This window comes from Lynx canadensis, chromosome C1 (assembly GCF_007474595.2).
Source record: "Lynx canadensis isolate LIC74 chromosome C1, mLynCan4.pri.v2, whole genome shotgun sequence".
NCBI lineage: Eukaryota > Metazoa > Chordata > Mammalia > Carnivora > Felidae > Lynx > Lynx canadensis.
This window is the reverse complement of record NC_044310.1, coordinates 51,155,285-51,179,372: the sequence shown is the minus strand read 5'-3', so window position 1 is coordinate 51,179,372 and position 24,088 is coordinate 51,155,285. Positions and strand designations below refer to the sequence as shown.

General features: G+C 35.7%; 1 protein-coding gene across 1 annotated transcript in view; it reads right to left on the bottom strand.

The window, feature by feature from the left end:
* ATG4C (autophagy related 4C cysteine peptidase) overlaps positions 1-24,088 on the bottom strand; it is a 91,645-nt gene that overhangs the window by 35,853 nt on the left and 31,704 nt on the right. The window contains 6 exon segments of the mRNA XM_030326092.1: positions 2,202-2,272; positions 4,318-4,648; positions 6,977-7,048; positions 7,051-7,176; positions 7,179-7,208; positions 15,041-15,124. Of these exon segments, the coding sequence (XP_030181952.1) occupies positions 2,202-2,272; positions 4,318-4,648; positions 6,977-7,048; positions 7,051-7,176; positions 7,179-7,208; positions 15,041-15,124 (714 nt within the window).

The window sequence follows — 24,088 nt, the reverse complement described above, 5'->3', positions numbered from 1 at the left end:
AACAAAGGGAGAAAAATGAACAGTAAGTGGGGGGAGTATTTAAAATAAGGTGGTTAAGGAGGGCCTTATGAAAAATATAACATTTAGATCAAGACAAAGTAAGAAACCAAGATATGCCAATACCTGGGGGAAGAGCATTCCAGGTATAGAGATCAGCCAATGCAAATGCCTTAAGGCAGAAGCATAGCCAGCATGCTCTGGGACCAAGAGGCCTGTGTCTCTGGAGGGAAGTTAGTAAGGGGTATTGTAAAAATTGCAGTTTTTACTTTGAGTGAGGTGGGAAGCCACTGAAGAGTTTTTTAGAAACGGAGTGTCCTAATCTGACTTACACTTTACCAGTGTGGTTCCTGTGTTGATAACAGACTGTAGGGGTAAGGGCTGAAGCACAGAAAACAGTTAGAAAGCAACCGCAGAGGGGTGCCTGGGTGGCTCAGCTGGTTGAGTGTCCAACTTAGGCTCACGTCATTATCTTGTGGTCTGTGAGCTCAAGCCCCATGTTGGGCTCAGCTCTGACAGCTCAGAGCCTGGAGTCTGCTTTGGATTCTGTGTCTCCCTCTCTCTGCCTCAATCTCTCTCTCTCTCTCTCTCTCTCTCTCTCTCAAAAATAAACAAACATTAAAAAAATAAAAAGAAAGCAATTGCAGAAATCTAGCAAGAAATGATGGTGGCTCAAACAAAGGTAGTCATTGTGAAGATAGAGAATGGTCATGGGTTGGTCATATGGAGCTGATTAAAAGTGATCAGTAAATTAAAGAACTCCTTAATATGTTAAATGCAAGATGGGAAAGGGAAAAAAAGGAGTCAGGTGATTTGAATGGTTTTGGTATAAGTAAAAAGAGTAAGAGAGGTGCCATTTACAAAGACATAGACAACTATAAGAAGGGAAAAAATAGGAGGATATCAGTAAGTCAGTGTTAGACATGCTAAGTTTCAGCTATCTATTAGACATGCAAACAGGGAGGATAAATAGGCAGTTATGGATATAAACGCCTGGATTTGGTGAGAGGTCCTATAAATTTGGGAGTTGACAGCATATTGATGGTCCTATAAAGCCATGAGACCTGGTGAATTCAAATCTATGTACAAAAGAGACGAGGTCTAAAGGCTGAGCACAACAATTTCAGAGATCAGGGAGATAAGGAAAACCAGCAAAGGAGACTGAAGGAGTGGATACGTAGACGGAAACTTGAAGAGTAGCATTCTAGAAACTCAGGAAACAAAACATTACCAGGAGGAAAAAGTGGTCAACTGTATCATATGCTGCTGGCAGACTGTGTGATGTGAGGACTGAGAAGTGACCACTGGATTTAGCAAGATTAAATTATTGATGAGAGCAGCTTGGGTAGAGTGATGGGCATGACAGCCTAAATAGGATAGTTCAAGAGAAAATGGGAAGATTTTGTAGAACCAAATACAGACAAAACTTTATTTTGTTTTGTTCAACAACAAAAAAGCTTTCTTCAAACTCCCTGGTTGAAGAAAATCAAACTCTTCTGCTCTTGCACAGTTAGCTGATTAACAAATTCTGCCACTTGTGCCCCAGTTCTTCCCTTTAAATTCCAAATTTAGGTTATGAGTTATCAAATTCTGTTCAGTAGCTTCTCTATCTCCATAGTCAATCTAAACCAAAGGTACAAAAGTGCAACAATAGTTCTTTCCATGTTTTAATTCTTTCATCTTACTCTTCCCAAATACTCAGTAGTGGCTTCTAATTATAAACCTTTAAATTCTCTAATTTTTCTGAGGCAGCACACACATGACCATCCTTACCTCAGACTCTTCTGAACTAATATACACTCCAAGGAAATGAGTTTTTCCTTCAGAGAACAGATTGCTGGTTTCCTGAGATAGGGAGTGAGGGGAGGGTGACATGGGTAAGGGGAGGTCAAAAGGTACAAACTTCTAGCTACAAAATAAGGAAGTCATGAGAATATAATGGAGACTAAAGTTAATAATACCATGTTATATTTGAAAGTTGCTGAGAGTAGGTCTTAAAAATTTTTATCACAAGAAAAAGAATTTTGTAACTATGTATGGTGTCAGTTGTTAATTAGACTTGCTGTAGTGACCATTCCACAATATATCCAAATTTGAATCATTATGTTGTACACCTGAAGCTAATATAATATTATATGCCAATTCTAAGTTAAAAAGTATAATCAAATAAACAGATAAAAATTAGAATTATATACATCCCTCACCTGTACAGTCTTGTGCAACATAAATAGTTATTCCTTGTAAATCAGGATGTCTTGCTTCTTCAACTGCTTTTCTAAGAAAACAACAAGTATCATCCTTTAAAAGCCTAATATTTTCAGTTAATCACTAAAAAGTTAATATAAGGGGAAAGAAAGCCATCATTTTTTTTCCTTACTTTCCTATACTTATCATTTAGTGTCTGCTTTCAAAACTATCATCTGAATGGCATCAAAAATCAGGTCAGTCTTTTCAAAGTAGAGTGTTACACTAAATTACTCAAAGGACATTAAAATAGAAGTTAACAAAGCTGTAAAAAAAAAATTCTTGGGTGTAAAGCTGTAAACCCTGCCCCCCAAAAAGGATGTCTCTCAACCACTCACCTGGCTGTATTAAACATTTTCTAACCAGAGTATTACAATATGCTTCAAGGTTTACATCATATTAACTTACATTACTGACTAGCAGTGAATTACTGTATGGCTGTCCTCTGTTACACTTTGGAAAGTTTTTTCCTTTCTTTAAATAGCATGACTTTTTCCCCCTTCATTCAAAAACTTATATAACTTGAACAAATGAATTTCCTAATTTTGAGCCTTAGAATTCTGTAAGTAAAACTGCAGATTGAAAAATATTTCAAAGTATAATGTTCTCAATGGTGCACATATGAAAAAAGTCACAATAATATCTTTAAAAGGAAATTACATACATTGAAGAAACATAAAAATTTTTATTTAACTGTATCTTTATAATTTTTTAACTTCACATGCCTTATTATGTATGTTTGTGTTAATTTAGAAGAGAGATTGGCAAACTATGGCCCTCAGACCATATACAACCTGTGGCCTGTTTTCATACAACCTGCAAGCTAAGAATGGTTTTTACAATTGTGAAGGGTTGTAAAACAAAAAAAAAAAAAAAGAAAAGAAAAATGGGCAACAGAGCCCTCATATATAGCCTGCAAAGCCTAAAATATTTACCATCAGGCCTTTTACAGAAAAAGTGTTTAATCCCTGGGGTATAGAACATATTATCTTGAAGAGTAGAAACTAAGCTTTTATGATTATGCTTTTATAAATGTCACACCAAGCAGGACTTGATATTATTATTAACAATACATTTAATAACTTTAGGCAAATACATTTCCAATTGTAAGCATCTGGCCTATAAAATATAAAAGCCTGTTAATATGCAAGAAACTTTATAATAATTTCAAATTTATATATGATTATAAATAGATTAAATTTACTATATTTGCACAAACAGACTATATTTGGATAACATATTAATGATTGCATTTACAACAATAATGGGACACACAACAAATAAGCCAGTTTTCTTTTAAAAATTTAAGCAGTATCCAAATAAATGGCACTAAAAAGCTGAGCTGAGGTATAGTGAAATTTGACTTTCTACTTTTTTCTAACTACTCTGAATGTCACAGACCCTTTACTTTTACTATGGTATAATTATAATATTAATAGTCCCATACATTTACAATTCACAAGAATTTGATGTGTGCAAAGAAATGCTGAAAACATCAATTTTAGCTCTTGACATTTCATTACACTATCAGTACATTACAGCCCCCAGGTTACACTATTAAAAAAAAAAAAAAAAACTATAATGTTATGCATGTTCCAAGGTTGAAAGAGTTGTTAGTTTTTAGAACATTCCAATAAGGCATTCTAATGAAAACCTGGTTAGAAAGAGACCCTGGATATCTATACCTATGATATAAGAAAAAAGATATAAAGAAAAAAATTTATCATAGATAAATGTAACTAGAGTTCCAATGTCTTGTTTTTTCCCTATTAGCAAATGAAAGCTCCCTTATGAACATTCTCATACAGCAAGACTTTAAAAGGTCCAATTATATATATATATATATGCATACATACGTATATATGCATATATATACATATATATGTATATATATGCATATATACGTATGTATGCATATATATATACATATATATACATACACACACACACACACACACACACACACACACATATATATATATATATATATATATATATATACATATGCTGCAAAAATCAGTATCTCTGAGCCTAAGGACCTCTGTCATAAGATGAAAGATTTTAATGCAATTTTACCTTAAAATGTGAGCAACCACAGCTGGTCCATACCAGTCTCCGGCTTTTTTCCCAGACTTTTTTCCATATTCTATTAGTTGGTGTAAACCAAAGAGAGCCAAAGGGGAATCACCAAACCAAGAGATGATTTTCCTGTGATAAATTTCATTTCGCATTTCATGATCATCAGAGTATCTCCTGATTGTTTCCTTCTGAGAAACTGCTGGGGTTTTGAGTTCTCTTTCCCCTGAAAGTGATGCTTCAAATGATGCAGTAAATTTTTTTACAGTGTTGGAAGTCCATGATTCAGAGTCTGAATTTTCAATGTTCAAAGCATCAGGCCAGGTCCAAGCTATAGTAATTCCAAAGCAAGGTGTTCAGATCTTTTAAACAGATTTTAACAATTCTACTAAAATAAGTATGTCGCATTTAAAGTCATATAGGTTACTAAACTACACTAGTAAACTCAGAAGTAGGCAAGCTATAGAGACAAAAAATAGGTTAGTCGTTGCACATGGCAAGCAGGGTATTGGGAGTGACTACCAAAGGGTGTGAGGTTTCTTTTCAGGATGATGAAAATATCCTAAAATTAGGTTATGATAATGGTTGCAGAACCCTGTAAACATACTAAAAACCACTGAATTGTTCATTTTAAATGAGTGAATTTATGTAGATTATATTCCAAAAAGCTGCTTAAAAAACCAAAGATATTAGGGGCGCCTGGGTGGCTCAGTTGGTTAAGCATCTAACTTCGGCTCAGGTCATGATCTCATGGTTCATGAGTTCGAGCCCTGCGTCAGGCTCTGTGCTGACAGCTCAGAGCCTGAAGCCTGCTTTGGATTCTGTGTCTCCCTTTCTCTCTGGCTCTCCTCTTATGCTCTGTCTCTCTCTCTCAAGGAAGGAAGGAAGGAAGGAAGGAGAAGGAAAGGAAGGAAGGAAGATATGAGTCCAGAAAGTATGTCAAAATATTGATAATGTTTACTTTTTGAGTGGTAATATTATTCTCTGGAGTTTTCTGTTGTTTCCAAAATTTCTAAAACGGGAATATATTACATATGATCAGGAAAAATTACCAAAATGAAAGAGAAAAAAATAGTAAACTCAGATACAAATAAACAACTCTGGAAAAATACTTTTCTTTCCTTTCTTTTCTTTGACAGTACTGAAATGGAATGAGGACTCTTGTACTCCTTACCAGTACTGCTTATCAGATATCCAGTTTTGACTACCCCAAGGCACAATAAACATACTAACGTTCATGAGAGAATAACTTCAGAAAGGGGATTTTTCTTTGATCATATGTTAAAATAGAAGTCTAACCATGGAAGTTTTAGATTTCTTTCTTTCTTTCTTTCTTTTTTTTTTCTCATATAGTCCTTTCAGAATAACTCAGTCATGGGGCACCTAGGTGGCTCAGTTGGTTAAGCATCCGACTTCGGCTCAGGTCATAATCTCACGGTTTGTGAGTTCGAGCCCTGCATCAGGCTCTGTGCTGAAAGCTCGGAGCCCAGAGCCTGCTTCGGATTCTGTGTCTCCCTTTCTCTCTGCCCCTCCCCTGCTCATGCTCTGTCTCTCTCTGTCTCTCATAAATAAATAAATGTTTAAAAAAAAAAAAAGAATAACTCAGTCATTGTTTAGGGCATAATACCAATTCTCTAGTAAATGAAAAGTTAACAAATGGAAGTCATTAAAGATCAAAGATCCCCCCAAAATCAAAAAAAAAAAAAAAAAAAAAAAAAAAAAACACAAAAAAACTACATTCACTACTTCACTGTTTTTAATGACAAGACAATTCCAAGAATACATGTAATTTTAATAAAATGAGGCACAGATTCAGAGAAATAGTCAGGACTGTGAAAAATATCCCCATTCTTGCCCTTGATTGCATACGACTACAAATAAATCATCCCAGAGAAGTTTATAAAAATTATTTTTCCGTGTATTATCCATACCACTCTTGAATAAACATTCTCTCTAAATAATCTCATCAATAATCCCTACAGAAAGGTTACCAAATATTTGCCATGCATTACAGGGAAATTGTCTAACACTTTTAAAATATGATAACACTTAGCAATAACCATGTATGATAGCCTAAAATCATAAACTAAAATCTTCCTACAAATGTACAAATTATAAAAAATGGACTAGTAGAAATGGTAAGAAAGGTGGCACATTTTTAAAAAGATATATGTAATTAAGTATCAGTGACATTTTGAGACTATATATAAGCAGGATGACCTTATTAAGAATATGCCTAATCAGTTTAACTGATTATTATCATATTTCTAAAGATAAAAATATTTTAAAGCATTATTGATATATAGAGAGAAAATAAACCAGTTTAAATATAAGATTTAAATAATATAAAAATATCAACTATCTGCTCAAAGTCACTGGTATTGTACCTGCCCAAGATTTATTGAACTGGAGATAATCCAGAGAGCTCAATCAAAAAGAACTAAGTAATAACAACAAACTCCAAAGACTACTAAAAACTTATGTATAAGTCATACCTAGCTTAGTTCAGTAAAGATGGAATATGCTAGATTAGTTACAACTTTTAGAAGAAACAAGGGAGTCAAGAAATTAACCAAAGGTAAATTTATGCAGTTTACAAGCTAGAGTCCAAATTAAGAAGACAAACAAAAATCCCCCCCAAAACAGAGATTTGATTTACCTCTACCAAGAAAGTGTAGTATGAGTCCTTGAGGCCAGTTAGCATTGGCCAGTTCTTATGTACAGCCCCAACACAGTCTGTTGTCAAAGCCGAGCCTTCTATTTGAGGAAATTCTTCCCTGTAGGTCAGCCATATTCTTGAAATGAAATCTTTACGAAATTCTTCTACATTTCCCGCAATTACATGATCTTCTATTGTAATCCTGATCTTGCAGGTAACAGTTTATTTTCATCTACAAAATAAAAATATATAGTCTAAATATATGCAAAGGAAATCAGTAATGATATTATGTTCCCTTACTGTCCATAAGATAGGAAGTATATTATAATTTTTCCATACTTTTTTTTTCAATTTAATGAAGATAAATGTTATTCTGCCTAATCAGGCTATTATGAAAATCAAATGAGAATGGATGCTGAAATGTCTTGTACACTCTAGAACTAGCTAATATAAAGTATCATCAGTAATATTGTGTTAATAAAATACCCTATATTCTGATATAATCAACTCTTTTATGAGGGATAATATTAAAATACCTTTTCTTTTTGCCTCATTTGGCTCAGGATGTAGATATTAGTGCTCTCTAAAATGAGATTTGCAAATAAAATATCATGATTTGTCAATATGTAAAATGAATATAATCACATAAGCTAGTTCTTAAAATCAAATAAAATGTGCACACTGTATTTATTGCCATGAATATTTATACTCAAATTATAAAATCAAAACTAAGAAGCTAAAGAGTAAGAATATAAAATTCCTAAATATACAGTTATCCTTTCATGTTGAAATACAATTTTTAAAAACTGCTGCCACCCACATATGTCATTTTAAAAGGCCTTTTCAAATTGATTGTCTGTAATACAGTTTCTATGTGAGGGGCAGCTAGGTGGCTCAGTTGGTTAAGCGTCTGACTCTTGATTTCAGCTCAGGTCATGATCTCACAGTTTGTGAGATCAAGCCCCGCATTGGGATTCTCTCTCTCTTCCTCCTCTTTCTGTCCCTATCCTGCTCATGCACGCACTCTCTCTCTCTCTCTCAAAATAAATAAATAAGCTTAAAAAAAGACCAAAACAGAACTTCTATGTGAAAACTACAGTTACTGTTTGCCCAATAATCTACAAAACACTAGTGCTCCAAATGAACTGACATTCCTTGATTACTCTCTCAAAATGAACTGACATTCCTTGATTACTCCTAGAGAGTATATTTAGTCATGTTTACAACCTCAACATGTAGCACACTACATAACACAAGTAAATCCTAATAAATGTTGCTTGGTTTGGGTTGGACAGGTGGATAGATAAATCTGCCTAAACTCTCAATTCCAAGGAGTTCAATTTCCAATGCCCTTCTGCAGGATATTAAAGCAATTTTATCATGCTTTTTTCATTATCCTTGCTCACCTATCCCTCTTTAAACTCATTCTGAAAAAATTACAATCACCTAAACTTCATAATATTCAGATTAATGGTGCTAAGTTGTGGCATACAGTTTCAGTGACAATAAAAAGAATGACTGACAAGCCCCCAATATCAATGAATTTCTCTCAATATTTGAGTTTGAAGTTAATTACAAATAAAAATGCATGGAAATTGAACATGGCACTACAAATATGTCCATACTTTCTACTTTAAATAAAAAATTTTTTTACGTTTTTTTATTTACTTACAAAAGGAGACAGAGACCGCGGGAGCAGGGGAGGGGCAGAGAGAGAAGGAGAGAGAGAAAATCCCAAGCAGTCTCCGGCGCTGCCCCCACAGAGCCCGACTAGGGGCTCAAACCCACAAACCATGAGTCTGAAATCAATAGTTAGATGCTGAACCAGCTGAACCACCTAGGTGCCCCCAAAAGTTCTACTTTAGAGACATTCAAATTTGTCTGAAATTTGACACAATAGTACATAACTCATACATCATCCTGAGGTTTGCCAAACATAATTCCTAATCTCCTACCTTGATGAAGTAATTAATTCTTTATTCTTTTAAGATCTAGTCTTGGGCCACGTGGGTGGCTCAGTGGGTTAAGCATCTGACTGTTGATTTCTACTCAGGTCATGATCTCATGGTTCATAAGATCAAACCCACATCAGGCCCTGCGCAGTCAGCGCAGAGACTGCTTAGGATTCTCTCTCCCTCTTTTTCTGCCCTTCTCCCACATGTGTTCACTTTCTCTCTCTCAAAATAAATATTTTTAAAAACCTAGTCTCTAAAATTACTCTAAATTTACTCTAAATTTAAAATTTACTCAGAATATTATTGGAAAATTGCTAGTACTAACTGAACTTTATTGTCCTGTTGACTTTCCACTATAATAATACTACCTCTGCTATTCCACTTTCTGACTTTTCACAACCTTTTTTTAATGTTTGTCTATTTTGAGAGAGAGAGCACATGCACAAGCAGGGGAGGGGCAGTGAGAGAGGGAGGATGAGAATCCCAGCAGGCTCCACACTGTCAGTGCATGCCAACTTGGGGCTCAACCCTGCAGATCTGAGCTGAAATCTAGAGTCAGCTGCTCAACTGACTGAGCCACCCAGCGCCCCTCTTTTCGGAATTTTCTTAAGTAATTAGATCTATAATATTATCTATATCTTACCCTTTTCCAAATTTCAGGTATATTACAGGAGAGAAGGAATATTTTATCTTATGCACCCCTGAATCTTTCAGCACCTAGTACAGAGTTCAGCTCCATAGCAGATGTGCAATAACATTTGTCAGGTGAATGTAAGATAAATGGAGCCAAAGGAAGAAGGTTTGTTTTGTTTGTTTTGCTTTGCTTTGCTTTTGTTTTCTATGATGCTCTGGAGACCATGAGATCAGAGCTTTCTGAACAAAGTCTCAAAGAACCAACAACAACAAAATGAAACGAAAGCTGATAAAAGAAATAGAAGAAAAACTGCTAGTAACATTGAGGGTTCAGTCAAGGCTTACTACATCACAATTAAACAAGCTAATATGGAATTCATAAGTAAAAAAAAATTGTGAATTGAATCCTCAAAGACTACAGTTCTTGTAATTATCAGATATGGGATAAAGTAAGTAAATATTTAAAGGTCAAATTGCTGGGTCCTAAAATGTATATATTTTCCAATTTTTCTAAGTACTCTCAAATTTCTCATAAGAGGTTTAAATTTAATATTTATCATAGAGAAGTCCTCTGCATGTGTGAACACATGTATAAGGATGTTTAATGTAGCTTTACTGAAATAAAAAGTTGGAAACAACTTAAGTATTCATTAATAGGGGATGTGATGAACAAGATTATTAATTTACTCCACAAATATTTATTGAGAGCCTTATTATGCACCAGGCACTGGAGTTAACACTGAAAGTATGAGAGGCACACTCCTTACTCTCAAGGAGCTTACAGTTCAGCAGATGAGAAACATTAAACAAAAGTATAAAAGTTGTTAATCCCATTATGATATTTGTGGTGAAGCAGAAATACAGGCTGCTATAAAACTACAGAAGTAGACCAAATTAGAAAGGTTGCTAATGGATGCATTTCAAAATAGCTTAAACAATAAGGGGATGTATTACCATACACAAACAGAAGTCCTATGTAGGGATGGCTCTAGGTTGGTAAATGACAGATATGACAGAATCCAATGGAAGAAAAATTTTTCTTCTTTGTATTCTTTCTTTTTTTTTTTAATGTTTGTTTATTTTTGAAACAGAAAGAGAGCAGAGGATGGAGAAAGAGAGAGGGGAACAGAGGATCCAAAGCGGGCTCCATGTTGACAGTAGAGAGCCAGATGCAGGGCTCGAACTCACAAACCATGAGATCATGTCCTGAGCCAAAGTTGGATGCTTAGGTCTGTATTATTTATTACAAATAGTGAATTTTTATTGTTTTAATAATTTTATATTAAATATTCTTTTGAAATTATGAGTTGTGCATTTACAGAGAAGATAAAAACCCTGTGTATACACCATTTTTGTTTTTGTTTTTGTTTTTGTTTTTTGAGAGAGAGAGAGTGCAAGCAGGGGAAAGCGGGAAGGGCAGAGAGAGAGGGACAGAGGATCTGAAGCAGGCTCTGCACTGACTACAGCCAGCCTGATATAGGACTTGAACTCTCAAACCACAAGATCATGACCTGAGTCGAAGTCAGACACTCAACCAACTGAGCCACCCAGCCCCTGTGAATACCCTTTTAAGGAGGATAACAAAATTGTACTCAACAAGAAAAATAAATTATGAGTAATTTTTTATTTATTTACTTAATTTTTAATTCAAATATAATTAATATATGATGTTCTATTAGTCTCAGGTATATAATATAATGACTCAACAATTGTATACATTACTCAGTGTTCATCACAATAAGTGTATTCTTAATCTCCTTCACCTATTTCACCCAACTCCCCCCTCCCCACCCATCTCCCTTCTGGAAACCATCAGTTTGTTCTCTGTATTTAATTCTGGTTTTTTTGGTCTCTTTTTTACTTTGTTCATTTGTTTTGTTTTCTTAATTTCCACATATGAGTGAACTCATATGGTATTTGAGTAATTTTTAATCTGTTTGCTTCTTCCCAATGTTAGCCCTTTTATGCCAAAAACAAAACCCCATTATCTCAGTGTCCCTGATGATTTTATATTTCCTGTTTCTGACCCTTTTGAAAATGGAATCAAGATTAAAAACTTCTCAAGGCACCTGGGTGGCTCAGTCAGTTAAGTGTTCGACTTCGACTCAGGTCATGATCTTGCAGTTCATGAGCTCGAGCCCTGTGTCGGGCTCTGTGCTGGCAGCTCAGAGCCTGGAGCCTGCTTCGGATTCTGTGTCTCCCTCTCTGTCTACCCGTTACCTGCTCACCCTCTGTCTCTCTCTCAAAAATAAATAAACATTAAAAAAATTTTTTTTTAAAGAGTGCTGTGAGGACTCAATGAGTTAAGCATGTGAACTACTGAAATACTACCTGGCACATTATAAATACTCAATAAATGTTAGCTGTTATCATTACAAGACATTTACAAGGCTTTAGAAAATTGCTGATAAATGAGATGCCAAAATAAGTCAACCAAAAATAAAAGCCCTGATAATGACATATTCTCACACACATTCTTTCCTTCTCTGTCTTACACACGCACACACATACACACACCGCACACTACATACTCCTACACACAAAACCAAGCACAGACGTATAGTGGAAAAAAAGCCAGGAGTAAAGTGAGACACAGTCTTGGTTTAAATTACAGCTGTGCCATTTAATACCTGTGTGACATTGGACAAATTATTTAACTTCTCTAAGCTCCTGTTTCATACTCATAAGATACTTGAATCAAACTTGTAGGCTTGCTGTGAGAATTAAAGAATTAAAGGCACTTCACAAAGAGCTTAGCATGATGCCTAACACAAAGAAGGCATTCATTAAGTGACATAAATTGTTAAAAGAAAATACATAATTATTAAAAGGACGGGCATATGTAGAAACTCAAAAACATCAAAATAAGTCAATAATTTCAGAAATTAGAACATCCTTAAGAATTGGAAAATCTGGAAGCACCTGGGTGGCTCAGTTGATTAAGGATCTGACTTCAGTTCAGGTCATGATCTCATAGTTCATGGGTCTGAGCCCTGCATTGGGCTCTGTGCTGACAGCTCAGAGCCGAGAGCCTGCTACAGATTCTGTGTCTCCCTCTCTCTCTGCCCCTCCCCTGCTCACACTCTGTGTCTCCATCAAAAATGAATAAATGTTAAAAAAAAAATTTTTTTTTTAAAGAATTCAAAAATCTGGGGCGCCTGGGGCAATGGTTAAGCCTCCATCTCTTGATTTCAGCTCAGGTCATGATCTCACAGTTCATGGGATAGAGCCTCATATCTGGCTCTGCACTGACAGAGCAGAGGCTGCTTGGGATTCTCTCTCTCTTCTCTCTCATTCTGCCCCTCCCCCAATCATGCTCACTCTCTCTCAAATAAATAAACTTAAAAAAAAAAAAGAATTGGAAAATCTACCATTTTCAGGTTAACCAAGGTGATACTTTAAATTATTTGCATACACTTCTTTTTCTCAATCTTTTTCATTTAACTTATTTATTTAAATTCAAGTTAGTCAGTATAGTATTGGTTTCAGGAGTAGAACCCAGTGATTCATCACTTACATATAACAACCAGTGCTCATCCCAACAAGTGCCCTCCTTAATGCCCAGCACCCGTTTGCCCATTCCCTTACCCACTTCCCCTCCAGCAACCCTCAGTTTGTTCTCTGCATTTAAGAGTCTCTTATGGTTTGCCTCCCTCTCTGTTTTTATCTTGTTTTTTCTTCCCTTCCCCTATGTTCATCTGTTTTGTTTCTTAAATTCCACATATGAGTGAATTCATACAGTATTTGTCTTTCTCTGACCGCCTTATTTCGTTTAGCATTAATATACTCTAGTTCCATCCATGTTGTTACAAATGGCAAAATTTCATTCTTTTTGATTGCCAGATAGTATTCCACAGTGTATATATACCATCTTCTTTATTCATTCGTCAGTTGATGGACATTTGGGCCCTTTCTATACTTTGGCTATTGTTGATAGTACTGCTATAAACATTAGGGTGCATGTGCCCCTTCGAATCAGCATTTTTGTATCCTTTGGATAAATACCTAGTAAATTGCTGGGTCATAGGGTAGTTCTATTTTTAATTTTTGGAGAAACCTCCATACTGTTTTCCAGAGTGGCTGTACCAGTTTGCATTCCCACCAGCAGTGCAAAAGTGTTCCCCTTTCTCTGCATCCTTGCCAACATCTGTGGTTTCCTGAGTTGTTCATTTTAACCATTCTGACAGGTGTGAGGTGGTATCTTATTTTGGTTTTGATTTGTATTTCCCTGATGATGAGTGATACTGAGCATCTTTTCATGTGTTTGCTAGCCATCTGGATGTCTTCTTTGGAAAAATGTCCATTCATATTAGCATATACTTTAAAGTTATCATCAGAAAACTTGATAAAAAATATTATGATATCAATTCAAATAATATTTAACTAACACTCATAAGTCTAAAACTGTGAGGGATATAACAAAAGGGGTCATGATTCTCATCCTCAAAGAGTTTACTAGAAACCCAAACCATATGGCAGTACATTATGTGTTACATAAAATACAGGTTCTTAAAAGAAATATGCCAAAACAGAGGCATAAAAAGTAGAATGGTCAATTGGTTAAGGGTCTGACTCTTGATTTCAGCTCAGATCATGATCTCGTAATTCATGAGTTCAAGCCCCACATGAGACTCTGTGCTGACAGTGTGGAACCTCCTTGGGATCCTCTGTCTCTCTTCTTTCTCTGCCCCTTCCTTACTCACTCTCTGTCAAAAATAAATAAAACATTAAGAAAAAAAGTTGGGGCACTGGGGTGGCTTAGTCTGTTAGGCATCCGACTTCAGCTCTAGTCGTGATCTCATGGTTCGTGGGTTCGAGCCCTGCATCGGGCTCTGTGCTGACAGCTCAGAGCCCAGAATCTGCTTTGGATTCTGTGTCTCCCTCCCACTCTGCCCCTCCCCTACTCGTTCTCTCTCGTTCTCTCTCTCTCTCTCTCAAAAATAAGTAAACATTAAAGTTTTTTAAAAAAATTATTAAGATGGTATAGGGCACCTGGGTGGCTCAGTTGGTTAAGCATCCAACTCTTGATTTCGGCTCAGGTCATAATCTCACAGTTCATGGGATCAAGCTCTATGCTGACATCGGGCTCCATGATGACAGCACAGATCCTGCTTGGGATTCTCCCTCCCTCTCTCTCTGCCTTTTCTTGCTCTTGCACACATACATGCACACTTAATAATTTTTAAGTGTACATACAGTTCAGTGGTTTTAAATACATTCACAATGTTGTGCTAATAAAATTACCACCATTTATCTCCAGAACTCTTCATCTCTCTCTCTCAAAATAAATAAATAAACAAATATAAAAAAATTATTAAGAAGGTAAATTCTGTTATTATTTTACCACAATAAAAAAGAAGTAAAAAACAAAAAAAAATATGCCAAAAGTAGATTGATGTGGAAATAAAACAATGAAAACTGTTACACAATGAAGGAATACAAAGATTTTTAAATGGGTTACAAATTTAGCACTTACCTTCATATTTAAAATGGTAACATTTTCCAAGCAACAATACAGGGGAATTTCTACTAAAATATGTCTTTGTTTTCAACACCCAACCTAAACAAGAAAAGAGAAAAACAGTTTTGCAATTAAAGGATTTCAGGCTAAAAGTGTAGCATTTTATTCTATTTTATTTCAAATCATCAATTCTAAACTATGAACATGCAGTTTTTTGCAAGAATGCAAAATATATGGACAATGAACTGAAAATACAGGTCGTTTATGCTACCTTCAAATACAGTTAAGTATTTTAAACACATTCCATCATGTAAAGAACATGAGAAAGAAAAGAACTTAATTTTAATTTATTTTCAAACAGGTCACAATGTTCTTTTTTTCCCCACAATGATCTTATGGTATAAAACTTAAAAGGTACAAATTCTAGAGACACCTCAGTGGCTTAGTTGGTTGAGTGTCCAACTCTTGACTTTGGCTCAGGTCGTGATCTCAGGGCTGTGGGATCAAGCCCCACATCAGGCTCCACGCTGAGTGTGGAGCCTGCCTGGGACTCTCTCTCTTTCTCCCTCTGCCCCTTTCCCCTATGCGCACTCTCTTTTCTCTCAAGTAAAAATTAAAGATTACAAAAAAATAAAATAAAATAACAGTATAGGAGTGCCTTAGGTGGCTTAGTCAGTTGAGCATCTGACTTCAGCTCAGGTCATGATCTTGCAGTTCATGAGTTCGAGGCTGCTTAGGGCTCACTGCTGTCAGTGCAGAGCCTGCTTGGGATCCTCTTTCCCCCTCTCTCTCTCTCTCTGACCCTCCTCACTTGTGCGCACATGCACGCTCTCTCTCTCTCAAAAATAAATGAATATTTTTAAAAAAACAAAAGTTACTTTTAAAAAAAAACAGTACAAATTCTACTCCAGTTTCTCTGACATTAACTTCTTTTTCCCACATGCAACAAATGTTACCAATTTCTTGTCTTTCCTTCCATTTTAGATAATTAAAATATTTAAACTAATTGAGTATTCCAATGAAGTAATTTACGGAAAAGGTAACACAGTCCACTACTGCTTGTGATAAATGTGAATCCCTGAAGTTTCCTAGGTAAATGTATAACCCCATCATTTCAGCCACCTGAGGATGTCTGAAAATAGTGAATAGAGCTTTCAGAGATCCTCATTTCTGTTTCCACCTCCAAATCCCCAATTCCCAACTATAGTTGCAAATTCTTTAAGTTTTATTCCTGCGAAACTATAGCATCTATCCTCTTGGTTTTTTATGATGCCATTAATAGTTCTTAATTTCCTGAGAAAAACACTTGCCCATTGTATTCCTGAGTATTCCTAAGTATATGAAATTCCTGACTGCTAAGGATAGACTTAAAAGCAGCTCCTAACATGCAAGAGCATATAAACAGAAAGAATCTGAAATTGGGAGCCAACAGACTTAGGTCTACTCTTAAGTAGACTATCTGCCATTTATATTGAAAAGTTTTTAGAAAATGTAAAATAAGTGACTTTTTACAAAAGTGCTCCCCAAAGTACTTTAATACAAATGAATACAAAAAAGAAATAGAAATATGTATTCATAATAAAGATGATGCAAGTATTTGAATTTGCTAGAGAAAAGAAAGAATCGCAAATAAATATATGAATCGGGTTTTCCTTTACTTGGATTGCTGCAGTACTCTCCAAAACGGTTTCTGTGTCATCAGTTTTTCCTCATTCTAGCATATGCCACATGTCACTGCCAAATTAATCTCCCCGTGGCTCAGCTTTGAATAGGTAACTCTTCTGCTCAAAAACCATCCTCAGTGACTCATTACTTAACAGATTTATTATGAACTTCTCAGTGATACTAAAGACATTCCAAAATATGATACAAATTATGTTTACAGTCATCTTTTCCACTACTTTTCACCTATACTCAAAGTGGGCTTTGCTGTTTGGCTCATACTATCCCATGACAAAAATATCCTCCCCAATATGAGCCTATCTACTTCTTACAGCTCGTGTGTGTGTGCGTGCGTGTGTGTGTGTGTGTGTATGTGTGTGTTTGCATAGCGAATGAGTGTGAGCCAGGGAGGAGCAGAGGGAGGAAGGGAAGAGAATCTTAAGCAGGCTCCACACCCTCCTGTGTGCACTTCTAAGCCAGTTTTTCTTTTTCCCACCTGGCTCTGATGCTTTTCTCTGAACTCCAGTGGGAAAATGGTATTTACTGATCCTATTCTATACCAGGAACTAGGCTAGGCACCTTACAAACATTATCTCTTAGAATTGTTAGTACTGTACCAGAATGATTCTAACTCCCAAGTAGTAATAACCCCCTCCCCCTCTAAAGGCAGTATTTCTAAAGCAAATTCTAAGAACTTCACAAAAAAAACTTCAAATAAAAGGAAACAATCTTCAAGGAGGAACTTCTCTTTCTCCCTATGCTCTAGCCTCTGCCTACCCCCTCTTACCATTCACCAATCCTTCCTCAAGAAAAGAGAAGTTATGAATCTGATTCTTAAGAGCCTGGGGCATTGCAAGGATCCACATTTTACTTGAGCACAGATTTACAGTGCTTTAAAGCTCAACCATGACTCATATGGTGCATACTCTCTCACTCTTACACTTCCTGTGCAAATCCTGGCAGGACTTAACCCTCATAATAGACTGACTTATTTTAATACTCCATGATGCTAGGTACATAAGAAAGCTCAGGACTTCTCATAAGGCCCAGCCATTTTCCTCTCTTTTTCCACAGGCATGTCAAAGCTGAATTAGGCCAGTATGCCAAATGACTAGTCTATAGAATATTCTTTTTTTCTTTTAATTATTTGGTTTTAGTTGACCAGTTGTCATTTTATCTTTATAAAAGTATTGTAAGAAACACAACTACCTGTACCCTAGCTTGTTGATGCTGAACCAGGATACCATGGCACACAGACAAAAAATGAAGGATATAAAATCCATAGAGACATGGGATAACAGAGCCTGGAGTATAGGAAGGAGCCATGAATAAAAGTATATTAATAAGTTCTTCTTATCCATATTGAAAAATATATATTCACCAGAATTCTTCATACTGAAGAATATATTCTTATTTTGTATCTTAATCTCCCCTACTGTTTACCTTTAAGTCTCAGTTTATAGCAGAGGGAGGTGGGACAGAGACAAATGTCATTATGATTTCAAATGAAAACTAATTAAATAAAACTAAGTAAGTTAAGAAAAGTAAGTAAATTTGGCAAACAAGCCATTAAATAAATTGAAACAGGGCAGTGACTGTCTGTGAGGGGTGAGCATTGACCAGAAGGAAGCTTGAAGAAACTTTCTGGGGTGAAGGAAATTTTTTTTTCTTTTAATATAATTTATTGTCAAGTTAGCTAACATACAGTGTATACAGTGTGCTCTTGGTTTCAGGGGTAGATTCCCATGATTCATCACTTAAATACAATACCCAGTGCTCATCATAACAAGTGCCCTCCTTAATGCCCATCACCCATTCAGCCCATCCCTCCACCCACTTCCCCTCCAGCAACCTTCAGTTTGTTCTGTGTATTTAAGAGTCTCTTATGGTTTACCTCCCTCTCTGTTTTTATCTTATGAAACAACTTTTTTCTTATATCACACAGTTCTGTGGATTGACTGGGCTCAACCGAGCAGTTCTCCTGCTAAGTCTAACATAGTGGAAATCAGATGGAGAGGCTCAACTGAGACACTGAATTGGCTGATTCTTTCTCTCTTAGATCATCTCAGGGCCTTTCTTCATCATGTGGTCTCTCCGTGTGATTTTCTCCAGCAGAGTACCTAAAGTGGTGACATAACAGTTCAGAGCTCCAAATCAGAGCAAGCAGAAGTTGCCTCTTAATGGCCAGGCCTAGAATTGACACAGCCTCATTTCCTCTCATTCTATTGGTTAATATGAGGCACAGGCCAGCCCAGATTCAATGAGAAAAGAGACAACACAAGATATGATTAAAGATCCTTACTAAGGACAATCTTTGGAGAATAGCAATCATAAACAGAATGTTACAAAAAACCTATAGTCCATTAAGTCAGCTACCTGAAAACCACAAAGCTTTAAAAGATCCAAACAAGCCAAAGAATGTAGAAATAACAGATGATAATTATTTTGGGGAGGATCTGAAACACCCAGAAGAAGGATGGTTTACATATTAACCATTTTTAATAAGGAAGTCAAGTTTACACACCTCATGAAGTCAGGTAAATAAAAGGAGAGAGGGGAGAAGAAAGCAAAAATTAAGCAGTTTTTCAAGAAAGTTAAGGTCCAGAGTCTTTTAAATCTTAAGTGCTATGCCATTTCTAGTTCCATCTTCATCATTTCATAATATTGACATTGAAAAAAATAATCCTAAATTATGTTCACTATATTCAGAGAAGAGCAAGACTGAGGAACAGGGAGGCTGGATTTGAATACCACCAGTTTCATAACTTATTACCTAGATATGTGACCACAAATATGTTAATCTCAGTTTTCTAATTAAAAAAAAATCTCAGGAAGATATCCATCTCAGAAAGATATGAGATTTAAATAAGGTATAAAAATCATCTACAAAATGCTAGGGAACCTGGGTGGCTCAGTCTGTTAAGCCTCTGTCTTCAGCTCAGGTCATGATCTTGCAGTTCATGGGTTCGAGCCCTGTGTTGGGCTCTGTGCTGACACTTGAGCCTGGAGCCTGCTTCAGATTCTGTCTCCCTCTTTCTGCCCCTCCCCCACTCATGGTCTGTCTCTCTCAAAAATAAATAAACATTTAAAAAAATTTTTTTTAAATGCTCAATCAATCTTAGTCCTTCCTGCACCACCCATACTACACAAACTCTAAGCAAGGAAAATACAGAAAACATTTTAGAGAGATTTTCAACCAATAAAATCAAACAAAAATACTAGTCCATAACTTGAAGCTATCTAGAACACTTAGTCACCTTAAACCATCTGTTCTTCAGAGATTAGAAATTACCATAATTTTATGATGGCCACTTAAGTATCTAGATAAGGAAAACAACACATATGTAAATAATAGTTTAACAATTCCTAGGATACTGATAAACTGGGTTATTCTAGGAGCACCTAGGTCTTAAGCTTAAGACTTTGGCTCAGGTCATGAGCTCATGATTCTTGAATTCAAGCCCCACATCAGGCTCTACACTGACAGCACTCAGAGCCTGCTTCAGATTCTCTGCCTCCTTCTTCCTCTGCCACTCCCCTGCTCACACTCTCTCTCTCTCTCTGTCTCTCTCAAAAATAAATAAACATTTAAAAATAAAAGTGATTTGTATTTAAAAAAATAGTAAAATAAAAATGGGTTATCTAGTGCCTGTATGACAATTTTCAACTTACAAATGAAATCTTCATCACATAACCTATTCACCAAATTAAATGGCTTAAAAAGAACATAAGCCTCTATTTGCAGATGACATGATCTTTACATACAGAAAATCCAAAAGAATCACAAAAAAAAACTATTAGAGCTAATAAAGTAGAACATCAAGCTTACAAGACACAAGATAAAATTACAAAAAGCAACTGTATTTCTATATACTGGCAACAAATAAACTTAAAGAAAGAAAACAATTCACTTTAAAATAGCATCAAAAAGAATAAAATACTTAGGAATAACTTTAACAAAAAAGGAAATAAATACTTTCCTAAATACTTAGGAAAAACTTTAACAAGCTTTATAAGTAGAAAACGACAAAACATGATTGAAACAAAAAATTACAAACCTAAATATAAGGAAACATATCCCATGTCCATGGATTGGAAAGTTTAATATGGCAATACTGTACAAGTGATCTACAGATTCACTAAAATCTCTATCAAAATCCCAACTGGATTTCTTGCAGAAATTGTTAAGATGATAAAAAATTCATCCAAAATAGCCAAAATAATCTTGGAAAAGAAGAACAGAGTTGAAGGAATCACACTTTCCAATTTTGTAATTTTACAAAAAGCTAAAGTAATTAAGAGAGTGTTGCACTGGCACACAGACGGATGTGTACATACATGGAATTGAACTGGAAGTCCATAAATAAACCTTTACATCTGTGGTCAACTGATTTAGACAAGGGAATCAAGACCATTCAATGGAGAAAGAACAGTCTTTTCAAAAAATGGTGCTGGGACAACTAGATAGACACATACAAAAATGAAGTTGGACTTCTACCTCACATCGCATGCAAAAATTAACTCAAAATGGATCAAAGACCTAAATATAAGAGATAAATTAATAAAATTCTTGGGGTTCCTGGGTGGCTCAGTCAGGTAAGCGTCTGACCTTTGATTGTGGCTCAGGTAATGATCCCAGGATCCCTCATCAGGCTCCACACTTAGTGTGGAGCTTAAGATTCTCTCTCTCTCCCTCTGCCCCTCTCCCCAACTCATGCTCGCTTTCTCTCTCTTCCTAGAAAAAGGTTTTTTTAATTAAAAAAATAAAACTCTTAAGAAACACAGGTATAAATCTTCATGATTCTGATTTACACAACAGTTTCTCTAATTTGATATCACAAGCACAAACAACCAAAGAAAAAATAAGTCAACTGGATTTCATCAAAATTTGAAGGTTTTGTGCTCTAGTGGACACTATCAAGAAAGTAAAAAGACAACACCAAAATGGGAGAAAGTATTTGTAAATCATATATTTGCTAAGGGATTTCTATCTAGAACATATAAAGAACTCATAAAGCTCAAAAATAAAAAGACAAATAACCCAATTAAAAAATACACAAAGGATTTAAATAGATATTTCTCCAAAGAATATATACAAATAGTAAGTATATGGAAGGTTGCTTAATATCATTATTCATCAAGGAAATGCAAATCAAACTCACTGAGATACTTCGTACCCACTGGAATGGCTCCAATAAAAAAGATGGACAATAAAAAGTGCTGTTGACGATGTGGAGAAATTCAAACCCTCAAACATTGCTGATAGGAATGTAAAATGGTACAGCCACCTTAGAAAACAGCTTGGTACTTTTTCAAAAAGTTAAAATTAGAGTTAATGTATTATCCAGCAATTCTACTTTTAGGTATATACCCAAGAGAACTGAACGCATATGTTCACACAAAAACTTTTACACAATGTTCATAGCAGCAATATTCATATTAGCCAAAAATTCAAAAACAACCCAAATGTCCATCAAATAATAAATGGGTAAAGAAAATGTAGTATGGCCATACAATTAAATATTATTCAGTCATATAAAGGAATGAAGTACTGATACATACATGCTACAATATGGATGAATTTTGAAAACATTATGCTAAGCAAAAGGAGTCAGACAGAAAAGGCCACAAGTTGCATAATGCCATTTATATGAAATGTCCAGAACAGTCAAATCCATAGAGACAGTAAATAGACTGGTGATTGCCAGGGGCTAGAGAAGAGGTGGGGAGGAACAGGGAGTAGATGCTAATCGGTACAGGGTTGCATTTTGGGGTTATAAAGGTGTTCTGGAATTAGCTAGTGATGATGTTGTACAATCTTATACTAAAAACTACTGAATCATAAAAGGATGATTTTTTTAGTATATTGTATCTCAATTTTTAAAAAATCAGTGCTCATAGTCTTCAAAATGCAATGTTTTATTATCAAGTTGTAACTGTCTAACATGGCCTTTAGCTGGCCATGCTTTCCAGTGAGCAGGAGCCAACTGTCCATTGTGTTTTACCTGAATTTGCATTATTATTTTTTTAATTTTATTTTTGTGTTTTCTTCTTTTTTTTTAAATTTACATCCAAGTTAGTTAGCATATAGTGCAACAATGATTTCAGCAGATTCCTTAGTGCCCCTTACCCATTTAGCCCATTCCCGCCCCCCCACAACCCCTCCAGTAACCCTCAGTTTGTTCTCCATATTTATGAGTCTCTTATGTTTTGTACTCCTCCCTATTTTTATATTATTTTTGTTTCCCTTCCCTCATGTTCATCTGTTTTGTCTCTTAAAGTCCTCATATGAGTGAAGTCATATGATATTTGTCTTTCTCTGACTGACTAATTTCACTTAGCATAATACCCTCCAGTTCCATCCACATAGTTGCAAATAGCAAGATTTCATTCTTTTTGATTGCCGAGGAATACTCCATTGTATATAAATATCACATCTTCTTTATTCATTCATCCATCGATGGACATCTGGGATCTTTCCATACTTTGGCTATTGTTGATAGTGCTGCTATAAACATTGGGGTGCATGTGTCCCTTTGAAATAGCACACCTATATCCCTTGGATAAATACCTAGTAGTACAATTGCTGGGTCATAGGGTAGTTCTATTTTTAGCTTTTTGAGGAACCTCCATATTGTTTTTTCAGAATGGGTGCACCAGCTTGCATTCCCACCAACAATGCAAAAGAGATCCTCTTTCCCCACATCCTTGTCAACATCTGTTGTTGCAATGTTAGCCATTCTGACAGGTGTAAGGTGGTATCTCATTGTGATTTGGATTTGTATTTCCCTGATGAGGAGTGATGTTGAGCATTTTTTCACATGCCGGTTGGCCATCTGGATGTCTTCTGTGGAGAAGTGTCTATTCATGTGTTTTGCCCATTTCTTCACTGGATTATTTGGTTTTTGGGTGTTGAGTTTGATAATCTTTATAGATTTTGGATATTAATCGTTTATCTGATATGTCATTTGCAAATATCTTCTTCCGTTCTGTTGGTTGCCTTTTAGTTTTGCTGATTGTTGCCTTCACTGTGCAGAAGCTGTTTATTTTGATGAAGTCCCAGTAGTTCATTTTTGCTTTTGTTTCCCTAGCCTCCAGAGACGTGTTGAGTAAGAAGTTGCTGAGGCCAAGATCAAAAAGGTTTTTGCCTGCTTTCTCCTCAAGGATTTTGATGGCTTCCTGTCTTACATTTAGGTCTTTCATCCATTTTGAGTTTATGTATGGTGTAAGAAAGTGGTCCAGGTTCATTCTTCTGTATGTCGCTGTCCAGTTTTCCCAGCACCACTTGCTGAAGAGACTGTCTTTACTCCATTGGATATTCTTTCCTGCTTTGTCAAAGATTAGTTGGCCATACGTTTGTAGGTCCATTTCTGGGTTCTCTATTCTGTTCCATTGATCTGA